Source organism: Equus caballus, chromosome 11 (genome assembly GCF_041296265.1).
Source record: "Equus caballus isolate H_3958 breed thoroughbred chromosome 11, TB-T2T, whole genome shotgun sequence".
Taxonomy (NCBI): Eukaryota; Metazoa; Chordata; class Mammalia; order Perissodactyla; family Equidae; genus Equus; species Equus caballus.
In genome coordinates, this window is record NC_091694.1 from 22,525,154 (window position 1) to 22,542,422 (window position 17,269).

General features: G+C 54.7%; 2 protein-coding genes and 1 non-coding gene across 22 annotated transcripts in view; 2 read left to right on the plus strand and 1 right to left on the minus strand.

The window, feature by feature from the left end:
• MED24 (mediator complex subunit 24) overlaps positions 1–12,934 on the plus strand; it is a 30,869-nt gene extending 17,935 nt beyond the window's left edge. For all 18 annotated transcript variants that reach the window (XM_070227355.1, XM_070227348.1, XM_023652570.2 and 15 more), the window contains 20 exons: positions 1,416–1,527; positions 1,684–1,834; positions 2,130–2,243; positions 2,792–2,839; positions 3,267–3,349; positions 3,641–3,727; positions 4,186–4,297; positions 4,780–4,922; positions 5,419–5,456; positions 5,902–5,984; positions 6,381–6,559; positions 6,678–6,777; positions 7,094–7,269; positions 9,192–9,456; positions 9,852–10,033; positions 10,214–10,304; positions 10,652–10,751; positions 11,659–11,739; positions 12,063–12,211; positions 12,372–12,934. In XM_070227355.1, the coding sequence (XP_070083456.1) occupies positions 1,416–1,527; positions 1,684–1,834; positions 2,130–2,243; positions 2,792–2,839; positions 3,267–3,349; positions 3,641–3,727; positions 4,186–4,297; positions 4,780–4,922; positions 5,419–5,456; positions 5,902–5,984; positions 6,381–6,559; positions 6,678–6,777; positions 7,094–7,269; positions 9,192–9,456; positions 9,852–10,033; positions 10,214–10,304; positions 10,652–10,751; positions 11,659–11,739; positions 12,063–12,211; positions 12,372–12,488 (2,411 nt within the window). In that variant the 3' untranslated portion in view covers positions 12,489–12,934. The remainder of the gene's footprint in view (positions 1–1,415; positions 1,528–1,683; positions 1,835–2,129; positions 2,244–2,791; positions 2,840–3,266; positions 3,350–3,640; positions 3,728–4,185; positions 4,298–4,779; positions 4,923–5,418; positions 5,457–5,901; positions 5,985–6,380; positions 6,560–6,677; positions 6,778–7,093; positions 7,270–9,191; positions 9,457–9,851; positions 10,034–10,213; positions 10,305–10,651; positions 10,752–11,658; positions 11,740–12,062; positions 12,212–12,371) is intronic.
• LOC111775799 (small nucleolar RNA SNORD124) lies at positions 5,719–5,822 on the plus strand. Its single transcript, XR_002811779.1, has one exon. It is a non-coding gene; the product is annotated as a small nucleolar RNA SNORD124 (small nucleolar RNA).
• Positions 12,935–14,314: 1,380 nt separating the features above from the next.
• On the minus strand, positions 14,315–16,883 carry CSF3 (colony stimulating factor 3). 3 transcript variants are annotated; one of them, NM_001309387.1, is given in 5 exon segments: positions 14,315–15,366; positions 15,718–15,864; positions 16,006–16,113; positions 16,521–16,675; positions 16,825–16,883. In NM_001309387.1, coding segments are annotated over 5 exon segments (588 nt in total). In that variant the 5' UTR covers positions 16,838–16,883; the 3' UTR covers positions 14,315–15,201.
• Between the last annotated feature and the right edge of the window lie 386 nt (positions 16,884–17,269).

Below are 17,269 nucleotides of genomic sequence, written 5' to 3' on the forward strand. Positions count from 1 at the left end.
TGCCCAGCACTGTGCCAGGTGCTGGGGGCGGGGGGCGGGGGGCTACCGAAGGAGCATGTGGCAGGGTCCCTGCCCTCAACAAGCATACATGCTAGTGGGAAGGAAGACTGGCACGTGATATACGTGGAAAAAATTAGAGGACAAGACGAGCACACCATCCATCCTTGTGTTTGTCTCTGTGTTACTCATCATTTGAAAGCAAATGGCTCTTGTGTTTGAGTGTTGCCTAAAATGTCCCTTTAAACATGGTACCTGTCTGCTGTCAGGCCTGTCGTGCCATCCACCTCTTGACTCAAGTGCAGATGTGAATTATTGGAACCCCAGAGCCTGAGAACAGACAGATCACCTGGTGGGAGGGTGACTGGTAGTTCTGGACCTGGGACCCGAAGGCAGTCTTGCTGTGGCTTAGGACCGTGTAAGGAGCTTTTGTTCTCCAGTAAGGGGAATGCTAGCATGGGTTCCACCCAGGTCTTCAGGACCTGGTTGGAGAACTTGTTATAGGATTAGTATATATTTATTACTTCTCAAAATATGTTTTATTGCCTGTGAAAAGTCCAGAAAGATGATCACTATGTAAAAATGGGCTATGTTGACAATTTCTTACCTATCTTGAGCACTTGACAAATGGTTTATGGGCTGAAAAAGGAATGAATATTTAACTTAATTTTAATGGATCTCAGGTCTTTTTGTTTTTTTCCCTATGCTACGTGGAGGTTCATGGGCTAGTTGGTACCATTATTTATCATTCGACCCTCTGGAATTGTAACTAGGATAAGTGACTTATACTTAAGTGATAAATAATGCAGGGTAGACCATGAGTGCAGGCATGTAGGAGGAGAGATGAGTGGGTTGGACCAGTTGGGTAAGTTGCTAAAGGAGCTGGGGCTTGAACAGAGTCTTGAAGCTTAGTGAGAGTTAGTGAGGTGAGTATGAGTAGGAGGGCATTTCAGAAGGGGAGAGCATTAGAGCAAAGTCCCGGACAGGGAGTGGGTGAATGCGGAAGGCTGTTTAGGAGCCCAGCTTGATTGGGGTGGAGTGTGTTGGCCACTTGCAAGGCTCGCCCACTCCTGATGTGATTTGTGGCCTCCCTGCCTGTTCCAGCCACGGACTCCAACCCGTGTCTGCCTCTCTCTGCCACTGCCTGTGTTAAGCTGTGCCTAGTCTCTAAAGTCAGCTGTGTGCATCCCCTAGAAGTCAGGCTTCTGAGAATAGTTTCTAGGGGCTTCACCGTTGGTGCTCACCCCCCTTCTAGACAGGTGCATGCTGCCCTCAGGCCCCCTGCCTCCGTAGCATCCTCAGAGGAAGCCTTCCTGCGTGGTTTTGTGGGCCCAGGGGGTGCCAAAGTTGTGGAGTTTGGGGCCAGTCTCTCCCTCTCTGTTTCCCATCATGTTTCTGCATTTTCTTTTCTCTGCCAGCCTCCTGGACTGCCATCGAGCATTCTCTCTTGAAGCTTGGGGAGATTCTGGCCAATCTCAGCAACCCCCAGCTCCGGAGCCAGGCCGAGCAGTGTGGCACACTCATTAGGAGGTACCTGCCTCCCAGGGTGGTTGTGGTGAAGGGAGAGAGACAAGGCCTTGGGTGTGGGTAGGAAGATGTGGCACCTGACCCTAACCCCTACGTTCTCACCTCCTCTCCAACTCTTAGCTCCCCAAACACTGTCCCCGATGTTTCTGTTCCCCTCAGCATCCCCACAATGCTGTCTGTGCACTCCGAGCAGCTGCACAAGACTGGCTTCCCCACAGTCCATGCAGTGGTCCTGCTCGAGGGCACCATGAACCTGACAGGCGAGACGCAGCCCCTGGTGGAACAGCTAATGATGGTGAAACGCATGCAGGTGGGAGGGCCAGGGTTAATTCTCTGTCCCCAAGGTGGGCCGGCCGTTTGGGGGCAGGAGGGAGAATTCTTCTGGTCCTTCTTAGGAGAAACGGGGTTTCTTTTGATTCGTGGTGGAAAGTAGATCCCAGTCCTGTGTGGTTCTGCCATTTCGCCTAACCTCCCTGGTTCTCACATTAAAGTGGGGGATGCGCCTGTGCTGCGCAGTCTCTAACCCAGCCTGATCTCCAGGGGCCTTCAGGAGATGAAAGGGGGTGAGGCACCCTCTTATGCCTCACCCTCGTATCTTCCCACAGCATATCCCCACCCCGCTTTTTGTCCTGGAGATCTGGAAAGCTTGCTTCGTGGGCCTCATTGAGTCTCCTGAGGGTACAGAGGAGCTCAAGTGGACAGCTTTCACCTTCCTCAAGGTACCTGGGACATGGGAGCAGCAAAGAGCTAGTCTAGGAATGGTTCTCAGGAAAAGAGGCAACACTCTGGACCTTTGCCCTGTGTTTCTCCCCGCTGGCATCATGCCCAGCCTGCCAGGTCACCCAGCACAAGTTCCCATCGATTCTAGCCTCTGAAAGTCTCAGGGCTATATTTAGCCCACTTGGCGGGCCTCTGCCGTTTCTTAGCACACAGGTGCTGTTTCGCTCAGTCATCAGGCAGATTGGTGCAGGGCACTTAGAGGAGCCAGGGAAGTGGGTCCCAGTCTTTGAAGCAGGGGTTCCACTTTGCTTATGGCATTTCCTTGTTGAGCCAGCAGAAGGGAGGGGTCCCTGTGTCCTGCAGGCTGAGGGTACCAGGCACCGAGTACCCATCAGCTTTCTGATTTGGCTCTAAGAGTGCTTTCACTTACAGGGCAGGAGTGTTCCTGTCTCTGCCCAGAGCAGACGGATAGAGGGGATGTCTTTAGTTCTGGGTGAAAGAGAGGAGAAATTGAGCTTCCTGTTTTTCCCCCTACCTCACCCTCCAGATCCCACAGGTTTTGGTGAAGTTGAAGAAATATTCTCATGGGGACAAGGTGAGTTGAAGAAATGAGATGGCGGGGCATGGGAGCAAGTGAATCTTTTTTCCACCCTGGAGAAACGAGCAAGGAAAGAGTCATTTAGGCCCTAGCTGGGCAGTAGTGTGCTGTCATGCCCGCGGAACGCCGGAAGCATGTGTTTACCTGAACACCTGCTTGTGTCCACGCACACGCACCCTGTCTCCAGAGAGAAGGCAACCAGGCCACTCAGGAGGCAAGATTGCCCGAGATGATGGGGGCCGGGGTGGCCATGCAGGGAGCAGCGATACCCATACTTCTCCCCGTCCAGTCATTGGAAGCCGGTGGTTGGCATGGCCGACTTGTAGGCTTTTACATCCAGCAGGGTGTCCTTGTGAGCCTGCATCACAGGCTGTGGGGGACTGGAGGACCTGGAAGCCAGAGGGCAGTTTCTGGCTCTTTGTAGGACTTTACTGAGGATGTCAATTGTGCTTTTGAGTTCCTGCTGAAGCTCACACCCTTGCTGGACAAAGCTGACCAGCGCTACAAGTATGGACTCCCCTGCTCACCCCCGCTCTCTTGGAAGGTGTTCTGGGCTCTTCCCCTGCTCTTCTGTGCCAGATAAGCCTCCGGGGACTGCCTCCGTGTTCACTCCCTTTGATAGGGGCAGGAGGCAGCAGCCTTGTAATTGCCAAGTGTGCAAGCCCCGCTACCTTCCCTCAGGCGCTCAAAATGTTCTTCATGCTTGGGAGGGAGGGTCCCAGGTAGGGACCCATTGTTCCCACCCCTCAGTAACCTCTGCTGGATGCCCAGTCCCCTCGTCATCTTTTTCCCTTCCAGCTGCGACTGTACAGACTTCCTGCTCCAGGAATGTGGCAAGCAGGGCCTCCTGTCTGAAGCCAGTGTGAACAACCTTGTGGCCAAGCGGTAAGTGTGAGCTCCCTTGGGCTGGCCCAGGGACCCCTTGACCTCCTTCTCTCATGTCCACATTGGGCTGCTGGGTGCCTTTTGCCCCCCTGCCTGGGTTGCAGGTGACTGGGGCCATCCCTGGGGTGACCAGGGTCAGGAGACGCTGATTTCTTCACACCAGGGTTCTGCCCTCTTGGGTGCTGTGCTTTAACTCTCACCCTCCTTTGTGATCAAAGTGAAAATCTTAAATCTTCCTTCAATCTTAAATGAACTTTCAAAATAGATATAATGACTGATGACAAATTGAAGCAGTTGCAATATTGGATATGCTTTCATGAGCATCACCCTGACCCCAAAGGTTCTTTGGTGCTTCCCACCATCTCTGTGCCTCTGCTTCTGGAGCTGGACTGGGGAGCATGCCAGGAACTTATCTCTATTCCTCTCCTCTTCTCTTGGCCAACTGGTTATGGCCACAGTGCAGCAGACCGGAAACATGTACCCCAGCTGAAATCATCAGAGAATGCCAATATCCAACCCAATCCTGGGCTGATCCTCCGGGCCGAGCCCACTGTCACAAACATCCTCAAGGTGAGTGCATCCTCCCTTGCCACTGGGGTCATCTTTCCCTCTTTTCAGTTTTCCCTCTACTTGCAGATAAATAAACAGAGGCCACAGACCTCTCTCCTGGATTTTATGCCTAGTTACCTTGGAAGTAGAGAAAGGGAGAAGGCACGGGAAGGCGCTGTTGAAAACTAACTTTTCCTGAGCATCACTTGTAAGCCAGGCTTTGTGGCAGATGCTTTCACGTATGTCGTTGTCTTGGGGAAACAGCAGAGCATCTCACAGCAGTGACCTCGCGCACCCTCCCAGTTTAGTTGAGAGGGTTGGAATGGAGAGCAAGGGCAGAGTTTAGGGGTGCTTTCCCAGATTGGAGTCTGAAAGATGTAGATTAAATTGCAGGTCGTGGTATCCCATTTAACGGAGACATGCAGACAGAGAAATGGTGGCTAGGCTGTATCTTGGGGGGTCTTTAGTGTTCTTCAGGACATGATTTCCTGTCGTGTCCCCAGACGATGGATGCAGACCACTCCAAGTCTCCAGAGGGGCTGCTGGGGGTCCTGGGCCACATGCTGTCCGGGAAGAGTCTGGACTTGTTGCTGGCTGCTGCTGCCGCCACTGGGAAGCTTAAGTCCTTCGCCCGGAAGTTCATCAAGTAAGGAAGACAGAGCCCTGACCAGGGTCCAGGGGGCATCTGTGAGGAGGAGGTAGCAGAAGGGGTGTGGCCCTGGGGTCTGGGTCTCCCCCGCTGGAGGCCTTGTTGGGAGGGCCGGTTCTTTGGATGTGAAGTGCTGTTTTCTCTTCAGCTGAGGATGAGGTGGAGGAGTTTGACGAGGTGACAAGGCGTTGAACTGTAGGTATGGAGGGATTCCGTGTTACTAATAAGGAGCTCTTGGATTCTGTTGACTTTTTTGGTCGACCTGGAATTTGGTATATAAAACATTGATCCATTCAGTAAGCTGTTCTCTACACCTTGGAAATCTTTTAAAAATAGAAAGAGTTCTTTTTTCTGTAGCACAGATGTTCATTTTAAGTTTAACCCCTAATCCAGATTCTAGCAAGTGCCTCCCGGAGCAGGGATAGCCCCCTGACCCCAACTGTTGCTCAGCCCTTGCCCTGACTGATGCAGCCTGTCTCCGTTCCTTCCACAGTTTGAATGAATTCACGACGCACGGCAGTGGAGAAAGCAGTAAGTGAACTCTGCGTGTCCCCAGACCTGGCTGGCACTGAACGAGGGGTGTGGAGGGAGAGAACAGGGGAGCGAAGAGGATGCCTTTGCTCATCTGGGGGGCTGTTTTCTCCTGTGAGCGATGACTCACTGAAGCTTTGGGGGAGCCTTCAAAGAGGCTAATGCTGGGAAGAGGATTCTTCCAAAACCACCTCTTTGTCTCTTGCCCTCCCTTTTAACGATTTGGTTGGGTATTAGGGGGAAGGAAGGTGTCGGGAGTCTTTGATCCCAAGGAAGGGATGATGTCCCAGTTGAGACTCAAGAAAAGGATTCTGAGCCTCAGAGCTTTGAAGGAGCCGCTTGGTCCCTGACCTTCCTTGAGGCAAATCCTGATCCCCTCCCGGCCCAGGCAAGGGCTTTAGGCCCCTGCCCTAGGCTGCGGGATCAGCCTTCTTATCCTTCACAGCCAAAGCAGCCTCAGTTCGAGCCTTGCTCTTTGACATCTCCTTCCTCATGCTGTGCCACGTGGCCCAGACCTATGGCTCAGAGGTGAGTGAGAGGAGAGCACTCAGGATCAGGGGCATCAATTGCCTGGGGCAGAGGGGAAGGAAACAACCAGTAACTCTCCCCCGCCTCACCTCACCCTATCCCCTGGCCCCTGTCAGTCTCCCAAGCCAGTTAGTTCTGCTGGCTGCAGAAATTAGGCACCCACCCACCCACTGGGAAAAAGTCAATACATATTCCCTTGGTGGCATCTGGAATTCTTCAGTGCCATATTCACACCTGCCACTAGGTGGCAGCATAGCCCCCATCTTTCTCCCTTAGACCAGTTTGTTTCCAATTCCAATTCCTCAGGCCTAGAAGGGAGAAGCAGTGGGGAGGAAACTGAAGTATAGGGTGCAGCACCCTCCTCACTCGGCTGGTGACTCTCCTTTCCTTTCCCAGGTGATTCTGTCCGAGTCAAGCGCTGGAGCAGAGGTGCCCTTCTTTGAGACCTGGATGCAGACCTGCATGCCTGAGGAGGGCAAAATCCTGAATCCTGACCACCCCTGCTTCCGGCCCGATTCCACCAAAGTGGAGTCCCTGGTGGCCCTACTCAACAACTCCTCGGAGATGAAGCTGGTGTCAGTGGCCTGGGTGCCCACTGCAAGGGTGGCGGTGGGGGCAGGGCCCAGACCCTCTCCCTTATACCCTCCCATGCTGCCCTGTGGTGATTCTTCTTCCACCATCACCCCCTTTTAGGCAGATGAAGTGGCACGAAGCCTGTCTCAGCATTTCAGCGGCCATCTTGGAAATCCTCAATGCCTGGGAGAATGGGGTACTGGCCTTCGAGTCCATCCAGGTAGCCCCACCTTTCCAGCAGCCTTCTCTCTTCCCTGAGACACAGAGCCCATCTTTGATAGCTTCTTCTATTTTGTAAGAACAAGAAGACCCTTAATTCAGGAGCTCATGTTTGGATATTAATCTTCCTTGTAATTGTAGTCTTAGACACTCCCTCCCAGCCAGGTAACTTTAGGAAAATCAAACTTGTGGAGAAAAGAGGTGTGGAATGTGGCCCAGGACTCACTTGCTGCACTTAGCTGCCCACAGAGGCCGGGGAAAGTGATGGCCAGGGATGGGGAGATAGTGGCCCCAGTCACCCTTTTCCCCTCCCCCAGAAAATTACAGATAACATCAAGGGCAAGGTCTGCAGCCTTGCAGTATGTGCTGTGGCTTGGCTTGTCGCCCACGTGCGGATGCTGGGGCTGGATGAGCGCGAGAAGTCGCTGCAGATGATCCGCCAGCTGGCAGGGCCGCTGTATAGCGAGAACACCCTGCAGTTCTACAATGAGAGGTCAGTAACCGGTCCCCTCCCTTCTGGAACATTGCAGGTCTGTTGTGAGAAGTTAACACCTCCAGTGACCAATATCCCCTTCTTCTTTTGCCTTCCCAAACACACTGCTCACCCGCTCACTCATTTCCTTGCTCACTCATGTTCTTGTTCACATATTCACTTACTGACTCAGCAATACTTCGTGTGTGTCTCTGTGCCCGGAGTGTTTATAATCCGGCACCTGCTGGTTTCTGCAGAAATACAGATCCCAAACAGCTATGATTCCTGCCTGCAAAGAGCTCGAGTTCTGGAGAACTAGCTTACCAGGAGAACAAAATGATTACCTTGGCTGTAGTGCTGTTCTAGGAACTGGGAGCCCATCTGTAGATTTTACAGGCCTTGGGCCTACCTCCCCCTCTCACCCCTGAACCTGGCTGTATTTTCCTGCCCTGGCTTTTCAGGGGCTTGGAGGGCCACCCTGGTGACTTCGGCTATGTTGGGTTCAGAGGTGTTGGTTCGTTCACCCATCCAATAAGCTTTTTCTGTTTTTTAATTGTGGTAAAAAATACGTAACATAAAATTTGCCATCTTGGCCATTTTTAAGTATACAGTTCAGTAGTGTTAAGTATATTCACGTTGTTGTGAAGCAGATCTCCAGAATCTTTTCATCTTGTAGACCTGAAACTGTATCCCTTAAGCCTTTTCCCCTCCCCCCAGCTCTGGTAACCACCATTCTACTTTCTGTTTCTATGAATTTGACTACCTAAGATACCCCATGTAAGTGGAACCATACAGTAATTGTCTTTTTGTGACTGGCATATTTCACTTAGCATAATGTCCCCAGGGTTCATCCACGTTATAGCAAGTGTCAGAATTTCCTTCCTTTTTAATGCCAAATAATACTCCACTGTGTGTGTATACACCCCGTTTTGCTTATCCGTTCATCAGCCAATTGACACTTGGGTTTCTTCCGCCTCTTGGCTGTTGGGTGCGAATAGCGCTGAATGTGAACGTGTGTGAACATAGGCAGGTACCAACCAATGAGGTATGAGTGACGACTCCCGAGGGAGCCCTCAGGGCATCTTATAAGGGAGAAGTGGACACATGGAGCTGACCTTGGGGAGGGGGTGTGTCTGCAAACTCACCTCTCCTGTTTTTCCCTTGCCTACTTCTTTACTCCTTTCTTCTCTCGTCATCCTCCCCCGACGAGTAATGGAGTGTTTGCTCTGATGTAATCCATTCTAAGTACGCTGACCCCTGTCTGGGTGAGGAAGAGTGAGAAATCTGTGACTCGTCATGCAGGTGGGAAAAGTGCCCCTAAAGTCATAGCAACTTTCCGAGAGCCGCCCAGTGTTCCAGAATGATTAGCACTGAGACCCAGGTCTGTAGTCACGGTTGAAGACTTCCTGGATATGCACTTATATTTGCCCGGCTACCAAGGGCCGGGAAGAGTCCTATGGGGCAGCCCTTGGGCCCCTGTCCTGGAAGTAACAGTTTATTTTGGGAGGAGGCCAAGGGCGGGTGGGGACCCCCCCCAAGCACTCAACCTAGAGGGAAGTGATTGTATTTATTTATGCTAGAGGATTGGCAGGGACCAGACCTGGCCTGGGGGATGGGGAAGTTGGAGAGAGAGAGTGAGAGAGAAAATAGGAATATACTGCTGGAATAACCTGGGGGAGGAGAGCACCCCTCAACGCCACTTAATAGGCTTTGTGCCCAGCAGGTAAGAGTCCTGCCAGGAACAGGACTGGTAGGGTCAGGCCTGCTAGAGGTTTGCAGCTTCCTTTCGTCTCCTCCCTCAGTACAGAGTAGGGTTAATTTCTCAGGAATATTTCTGTAACCCAAGTCCTGAGAAAAGTCTGGGCTGGTGTTTCCTCCCCTCCCTACCCTGGCTCTTGAATCCGGTGTTGCCTGCGCCTCAGGTTCCTCTCCCCATCCCCCAGGGTGGTGATCATGAGCTCGATCCTGGAGCATATGTGTGCTGACGTGCTGCAGCAGACAGCCACACAGATCAAGTTCCCATCCACGGGTGTGGACACCATGCCCTACTGGAACCTGCTGCCCCCCAAGCGACCCATCAAGGAGGTGCTGACGGACATATTTGCGAAGGTGCTGGAGAAGGGGTGGGTGGACAGCCGCTCCATCCACATCTTTGACACCCTTCTGCACATGGGAGGTGTCTACTGGTTCTGCAACAACCTGATTAAGGTACTTGCAGTGGGTAGGTGTGGGCCAGAGACATAGGCTAGGGGAGTAGGCATCAGCCTCTAGGAGACATCTGAGAAAATACCTGACAGGACCAAACTTGGTCCTGTCCTCTGACTTCCCAACATCTAGCCTGGTCAGCTGGGCTTCTTGGAGAGGCCTCTTAAAGGCTGTGAGAAGATTCCCTGGCATACAGAGGCTGGTCCTCACCTCAGGAGCTCCTGGCCTCTTAAGGAAGCTGCCTCCTCAGGTAGCTGTGGCGAGAGGCTCTGATGTGGAGGGAAGGATGGGGCTCCCCTTGTGCGCCCTCCCGGACAGCCAGGCTGGAGTGGCAGGGATGTCAGAGCCCCACGTTTAGGGCCCTCAGCTCCTGAATGCCCCCTCCCCTGCCCGTCCAGGAACTGTTGAAGGAGACGCGGAAGGAGCACACGCTGCGGGCGGTGGAGCTGCTCTACTCCATCTTCTGTCTGGACATGCAGCAAGTGACCCTGGTGCTGCTGGGCCACATCCTGCCTGGCCTGCTCACCGACTCTTCCAAGTGGCACAGCCTCATGGACCCCCCTGGCACTGCTCTTGCCAAGTAGGATTCTCTGCGGAGCTTCAAGTTCTCACAGCCGCAGTCGGCGCCCCTCGCCTGGGGTCACCCCGGGAAGCTGGGCTGCGGGAATGCGCTGTCAGATGGGGCCTGATCACCATGGGCACAGAAACCCCCTGTGGGACCCCTCTAATTATACCCTCTTTTCCTGGAACCCTTTGCCAGGCTAGCTGTCTGGTGTGCCCTGAGTTCCTACTCCTCCCACAAGGGACAAGCTTCCTCCCGCCAAAAGAAGAGACACCGTGAGGACATCGAGGTAGTAGACCCCTCCGCTTGTTCATGTGTTTGTTCAGCAGACATTTACTGAGCCTTTTCTGGTAAGAGGCGCCTTCCCAGGCCAAGGCCATCAGGCACGGTCCCTGCCTGTGTCAGGGTTTGGTTGTTTGAGCATCTGCAGGAGTGACTGTGAGAGGGTCTCACTAGGATTGTGGGAGGGGTGAGGAGAGGGACGGAGACACAGGGCAGGTGACCCCGCTGGAGATGCTGCCTGAGGCCTGTGGAGAGTGACTCTTTCCCACACTGATCAGAGCTCCAGCCCTCTTCCCCGATAATGGGCAATGTTGGGATCCAGGGCTGGGTAATAGTGACTCTCCCACCCTCCAGGATTATATCAGCCTCTTCCCCTTGGACGACATGCAGCCCTCGAAGCTGATGCGACTGCTGAGCTCCAATGAAGAGGATGCCAACATCCTTTCGAGTCCCAGTGAGCACATGAATGGGGGCTTGGCAGCTGCTTCCTTCCTGGGAACTCTTACCTAAGCAAGTCCACAGCCGCAGGCATCCTTGCTAGCTGATCAGACAGGATGTGGCAGGAGTTTGTCCCACTCTGTCCTCTCTGGCTGCTCTGTTTCTAACCCCTGGAGACAGCAAAGGTTGCTGTGGAGCTCTCCCTGAGGGTTGCAGCTCTGCTGCCCAGATCCCAGCCCAGCCTGGGCACGCCGTCGTCTCCCCGACCCTTCCTTCCACAAGGTTGAGGGATTGAGGAGCTACCCAAGTTAGTCCACTGCCTCAGGCACAGTCCCTGCCATTGACTCATCGCCTCTGACCTTCGTTCCCCTGAAACAGGCCCTGAGGCCTGGAGCAGCCTGGGCTGGGACTTGGGGCTGTTCCCCACTCTTTCTGCCTGGCGCCAGCCCCTCCCCCACTGACTTTCCTTTATGTCATTACCTCTGCCTGACGAGGGTTCCTTCTGTGGCATGTTAATTTTCCTGTTTCCAGAGATTTCTCCTGAGCCTGGAAGTGTCTCTGAGGCCTTGTAGGGACTAGGGGACCAACTGTGCACTTGGGCGGAGGAGAGAGGCTGGATCAGCCACATACAAACCCTGTGACCTTTGGCTAGTTACTTAGCAAGTCCGAGTCTCAGTTTCTTCCTCTGTGAAATGGAGATGTGAAGATTAAGTGGCTTAATCCACATACAGCCCCCAGATTGACAGCTGCCGCCTGGCAATGCTCACCAAATGTTAGTTCTCCTCATGGGGATGTCTGTATACAAGAGCCCTCTGTGACTCTGGATCCAAGGACCTTTTCTGAGTGGGCCCTCCACACCTGACCCGGGAGGGCTTCCCCTGGGAAACGCCATTTCCTCAGTGCTCCCTCTGCTTGGCCCCCAGCTGACCGGTCCATGAGCAGCTCCCTGTCGGCCTCCCAACTCCACACCGTTAACATGAGAGACCCGCTGAACCGAGTCCTGGGTGAGTCCTCCCACCCCACTCCTGAACTCGGGGCACAGACCTCGTCAGCTGGAAGCGGGTCCCCCTGGTGCCCCTTCACCCCCTCTGCCACATTTCCCCACCTCTTTCCTCCATCTTCCCTAGTTGCTACCTCTCCCGTCTCTCCCAGGCTCCATTTAGCCCCTCTTCTGAGTCGGCCCTGACTTTCCTTTGACACTTCCTCTTCTTGATATCTCCTTTGAGGGACACTCTTAGCACTTCTTTCTATTCACTCTTCAGTTCCACCTTCTCCCAGAGTCTAACCTCTTCTCAAACCTTTCTCCTTCTCCCTGCATTCCACACAGCCAATCTGTTCCTGCTCATTTCCTCCATCCTGGGGTCGCGGACTGCTGGCCCGCACACTCAGTTTGTGCAGTGGTTCATGGAGGAGTGTGTGGACTGCCTGGAGCAGGGCAGCCGGGGCAGCATCCTGCAGTTCATGCCCTTCACCACCGTGAGTACTCCCCTCCGGGCCGGGGCTGGCCCACCTTCTAGACCAGCGGGGGTCAGTGGCCAGCCCTCAGAGTAGGGAGGGGGCCTCCTTCCTCCCGGGACTTCGCACTTGCCACGAGGTTGCCCCAGTGAGCAGCTGTTTGTCTCTCTGTCTGTGGCAGGTCTCGGAACTGGTGAAGGTGTCAGCCATGTCCAGCCCCAAGGTAGTTCTGGCCATCACAGACCTCAGCCTGCCCCTGGGCCGCCAGGTGGCTGCCAAAGCCATTGCTGCCCTCTGAGGGGCTTGAAGTGGCCGCGAGAGCTGGCTGGGGAGGGTCCCAGCCGCAAGCGCCTCAGAACGGAACAGTGAGAAAAGATGAGACATCATTGCTCATATCCACATGATGTAAGAGCCTTTTGTCGGTTTCCAGATCTTTCCCCTATTCCTGACTTCTGACCTCTAAGACGTCTCCCAGTTTCTTTCTTTCATAATTTCCTCTCCCCGCTGCCAGTGCCTGAAGTGTGTGAGCAGCCTGGTTCCTTAGCTCAGGGCGGTCGCACCACACCCCCCTCTCATGTGTTCTGACCCCCTTCCAAGAGTAGATTTACCTCTGAGGAACTTTATAGGTGCAGAATGTGTGTGTGTATGTGTGTGTGTGTGTAATTTTTTTTTGGTAATACATGAGGGAAGTTCACCTCAGCTCATTTGTAAATAAAGATCCTTGTGGATCCCTTTGTGACTAAATGCTGTCAGTGCCTGTGTCTGACTGGGGTGGGGAACAATGTCCTCTCCTTGGAACCCCTTGCGCTGTGGCCCAGGGAGAGGCTCAGTCCTGTGGGTGAGGAGGGAGGGAGCGGTGTGCAGAGCAGGGCTGGGCTCAGGGTCCTGTTTGTCCACTCAGTCGGAGCAGGGCCAGGGCAGGGCGATGAGAGCAACTTCTCTTCCTCAGGCCCATGTGGGGTGATAACGAGTCAATACCTGTCCACCTGCCACCTGCCCCCACCCTCTCAGAGTCAGACTTACTCTGAAAAGGGAGAGTTTTTGGCTAAAGGCCCCACTGGTGCTTGGGTTAGGGTGTCCTGATCTGACGTTCCCCAACCCGGCCCAGCCCGACTGAGTCTGACTAGCCCAGAGTTTAATCTGTCCTCTCCAGAAGAGGACTGGGGGTGAGGGGCAGGAACTCTCTTTAACCCTTCCTTGCCTGCGCCACACATCTCCAGGCCAGTGTCTTCAGGACCGACCAGAGAGGGATGCCCTGAGTCATGCAGCTGGAATTTTAGTCTTGCTCAGCCAGATCCTGCTTTCTAAGAAGCCAGATGGGGAAGGGAAGTGAGAGGTGACTGAGGAACCGAGGATGGGGAAGCCTTGGGAGAGGGTCTGGGGCTGGTGGAGGCACTGCACCCGCCCGCGCTTCTTCAGCTGAGGGCACACACGGGCATTCCACGAGCCTCCAGTCTCCACAGTTCACCCCTCTCTGGGGTGAGCTCAGACCACTTCAGCCCATGAGGCTGAGACAGGCAGGAAGAGGCAGGTCGGCGTGAGATTGCTCCCTGTCGGATCAGGCAGAGCTTGATGAGGGAGAGAAGTGCAGAAGCTGGAATCTGAGTTCTGACCCAAGTTGTCACATTGAACTCAGCTTCTTGATCTGTAAAGGGCACTTCATGATTCTGTCTTTGTGGGCAACTATGGGTATGGATGGGCTAAGGCTGAGGGAAGACGGTAAACTGACAAGCTCTGTGCCAATATTAAATACTCCCTTGCTTCAGGTCAGTGTCTGTCTGCACCTGGCCTGTTAAGGCCCCCCACCTGACCCCCACGCTCTCTCCTGTCCTGGTACGGGTGACCTTTCTGCCTTCTGTCTCCCCACCAGGTGGTGGCTCCAGGATGAGGACAGGGACTGTGCCTGCCTTGTTCGCTGCTGTGCCCCTAGCACTTAGCCCAGTGTCTGCACACAGTAGGTGCAAGATAAATGCATGCTAAAGGAATGAATGTTGATGGGCTGGAGGACTGCCCCCTTTCTCCCTGCCCCTCCTCTTTCCCTCCCTCCGGCCTCACCCACCATTCAACTCCCCGCCCCCTAACCCCTGGCCAGGCACCAGCTGGACTCAAGAAGGAGGGAGGACATTTACTGGAGACAAGTACTTTATTATCGTGAAGTTTGGCTACAATGAGAAAGTGGGGGCAGAAGTAGAGAGTGAACAGTTGAGCTTCCCTCTCACACACCCCGTCACATGTCACATAATTCCCCCTCGTCTTTTCCCTCCCACATTCCCAATCCCTGTCCAGCAAGGCAGACAGATGACCATCCGCCCAGCCCTAAAAGGAGTCAGAATTCTGACCCTGGTGGGGTGGGGCAGGTATCACAAGCTTGCCAGTGTCTCTGTAGGGCATCCAGAAAAAAGAGAGAATCAGTGATGCCTGGGCTTCCCTGCTGGGAGTCAAACATGCCCCCAAAATCTTAAATTCCCCAGCAAATTTGTGGGACCCCAGGGTGGTCAAGACTCCAGCTCTGGCTGCCTCTGCTGGGCTAAGTGTCCGTGGGGAAGGGGACGTGAGGGGAAGCAAGGCCTGGCCAGCCTGGCATGCGCAAGCCGAGTTGAGGCCAGAGCGAGGGATACGAGGACCCAGTTGGGGAACACTGCTGTTTAAATATTAAACAGGCCTGTCTTGTCTCCCACGTGGGAGACTTCCCGATGCTTCCAAGGGCCCCAAGGTGGGTACCCTCAGGGTAGGGGGTCCACTGAGGCTCTTCCCAGTGCCCACCACAGAGCTGGGCCAGGGAGCAGTCACAGGAATTAATACTTGGTATTTACCTATCTACCTCCCAGTCCAGGGGACAGGAAGACAGGAGCTTTTTCTCCCTGCTACAGGCAGGAGAATGAAACTTGAAAGTGGAGGGAAGCACCCAGGGCTCTGGGGCTTCTTTCCACTCTTCCCTGTTTTTAAATAGTAAGTTTAAATAAGCATAAATATTAAATAGAGATAAATACAGCGGATGGGGAGGGTTTTGCTCAGGGCTCGGCCAGGTAGCGCAGACCACGGTACGCCAGCTCCAGGAAGCGCTGCAGGTTGGAGGCAACCAGCACCCCTCCTGCCCGGCGCTGGAAGGCCGAGGCGAAGGTCGGCATGGGGCCATGGGTGGGCTGCACCGCAGGGGCCACCCCTAGGTCTTCCATCTGTGGGGGAAAGATGAGATCAGCAATCAGGCCCTGCTGAGTGAGTGTTACTACAAAGGAGGAAATGCAGAGGGCTGAGGCGCTGTGGGAGATCACACGGCTAATGGTGGAGCCAGGACTTGAACTCAGGTCTGTTCAAGGTCCAGTGACCTGGGGCCTCAGCTTGGGGGTGTGAGGGAGAGCCAGCAGCAAGAGGATCCTGGGATGGGGTGGTAGCTCCCTACATAGAGCCCCTGGGAATGTGCCCACCCCAGCCCTAAAGAACTTCTAGGATCCCCAGGCCTGCAGCATGACCTCTGGGGACCAGCTCAGTCTAGGCCCCTAACACTTGCTCCTCCCAACGAGGCTCACCTGCTGCCAGATGTTGGTGGCAAAGTCGGTGACGTCCAGCTGCAGCATGTCCAAGGTGGGGGCTAATTCGGGGGAGATCCCTGCCAGGGCCTGCAGGAGACCCTGGTAGAGGAGGAGGCCACTGTGGAGTTGGCTCAGGCAGCCCGTCTGGGGGGACAGAGTAGGAGAGTCATGGGGTGCTGCCTGGGATGCTCCTCTCAGGGCCCCAGCTTGGAGCCTGGAGATCTGGGGAACCTTCCAGATCATCCTTCCCCCTTCCCATCGCCCTCCTCCCCTCCAGACGCTCACCAGCTGCAGGGCCTGGCTGGAGCAGCTGCTCAGGAGAGGCTGGGGGATGCCCAGAGAGTGTCCCAGCAGCATGAGCTCCTGAGGGTGGCACAGCTTGTGGGTGGCACACTGGGGATAGAAAGGGTGCTGAGTGAGGGGACCTGATAGGGCCAGGCTGCTCCCTCCATCTCTCCAAGTCTTCCCCTCCCTCTGTGTCCCGCCAGGCCTCAGCCCCATTCCGCTCTCCACCGCCACTCCAGTCAGCCCTCCCAGCACCATCCCTAAGAGGTTCTCTTTCCCTAGTCCCTTCCCAGCCTCCCAGGGCTCTACCTCTCCTAATTTTCTTCCATTTCCTCCTGTGTCTCTCTTCTCCCAGTCTCTTCCTGATGATGTTCTCTGCATGGTTCCCTTCCTCTCCCTCAGCTCTTACCCTCTTCCTCTCTCCTTTCAGTTCTCTCTTCTGGGTCTTTCCTCCACACCCCCTCCCACAGCATCTATGTCCCCTCCCTGTCTCTGCCCGCCAGCCTCTCACTCACCAGCCTCTCCTGCAGCGCTGCACCATCGGCCTGGATCTTCCTCACTTGCTCTAAGCACTTGAGCAGGAAGCTCTGGGGCAGGGAGCTGGCAGAGCCTAGGGGGGTGGCTTCTTGCACCATCCAGAGTGCACTGTGCCAGAGCAGCAGCTGCAGGACTGAGAGCAGACGGAGGCTCAGGAGACATGCCGTCTGCTTTCACCTGGGTTCCTTTCTGGGGGCCAAGGACCCCGAGCCCCTGTGCCACTCCAGCCTCCCTCCCATGCCCAGGGCAGGCAGCTCTCCCATCCTGGGCCAGGACACTCACCCATCAGCTCCATGGGGTTCTGGGCAGCAGGCTCAGCAGAGGGTCTGGGTGGATCTGCAGGCTCTGTCAGGCTCTGTCAGGGAACAGCTCCAGAGGCCTTTATACATAAGCCCATGGAGGCCTGGGAGGAAATTACCTGGTGCTGCGACTAAGACTTAGTAATAACTTCCCAGGATTTATGCAAATTTGGTGTCCAGGACAACGCAGGGGGTTGAAACAAAAAGCTGTTTGCGAAAGTTTTGTGAAATTATGGAATCTCTGATTTTTCTTTGACGTCTTGTCCCCCTCAAACTCCCTTCCTTCCCTCGGCCCCACCCAGGCCTGAATTGCCCCAGGGTGTTTGAACAGAACTGCTGAACTCGAGCTGAGCCTCTGCTACAAGCCATGGAGGCTGGAGGCTGGTCAGACTGACGGGAGGAGGCAGATCCCCAGGCGGCCCCCACCC

Bases quoted from the DNA above. Each gene is read 5' to 3' on its own strand.
- CSF3 (XM_070225636.1), bottom strand. From the start codon at position 16,386: ATGCAGAGAACATCATCAGGAAGAGACTGGGAGAAGAGAGACACAGGA. The intron at 15,865-16,005 runs GTGAGCGTCTGG...CTGTCCCCCCAG, and splicing joins CCAGCCAGGCCCTGCAGCTG to ACGGGCTGCCTGAGCCAACT. The intron at 15,367-15,717 runs GTGAGCCTCGTT...TTTCCCCCACAG, and splicing joins CCACCAACATCTGGCAGCAG to ATGGAAGACCTAGGGGTGGC.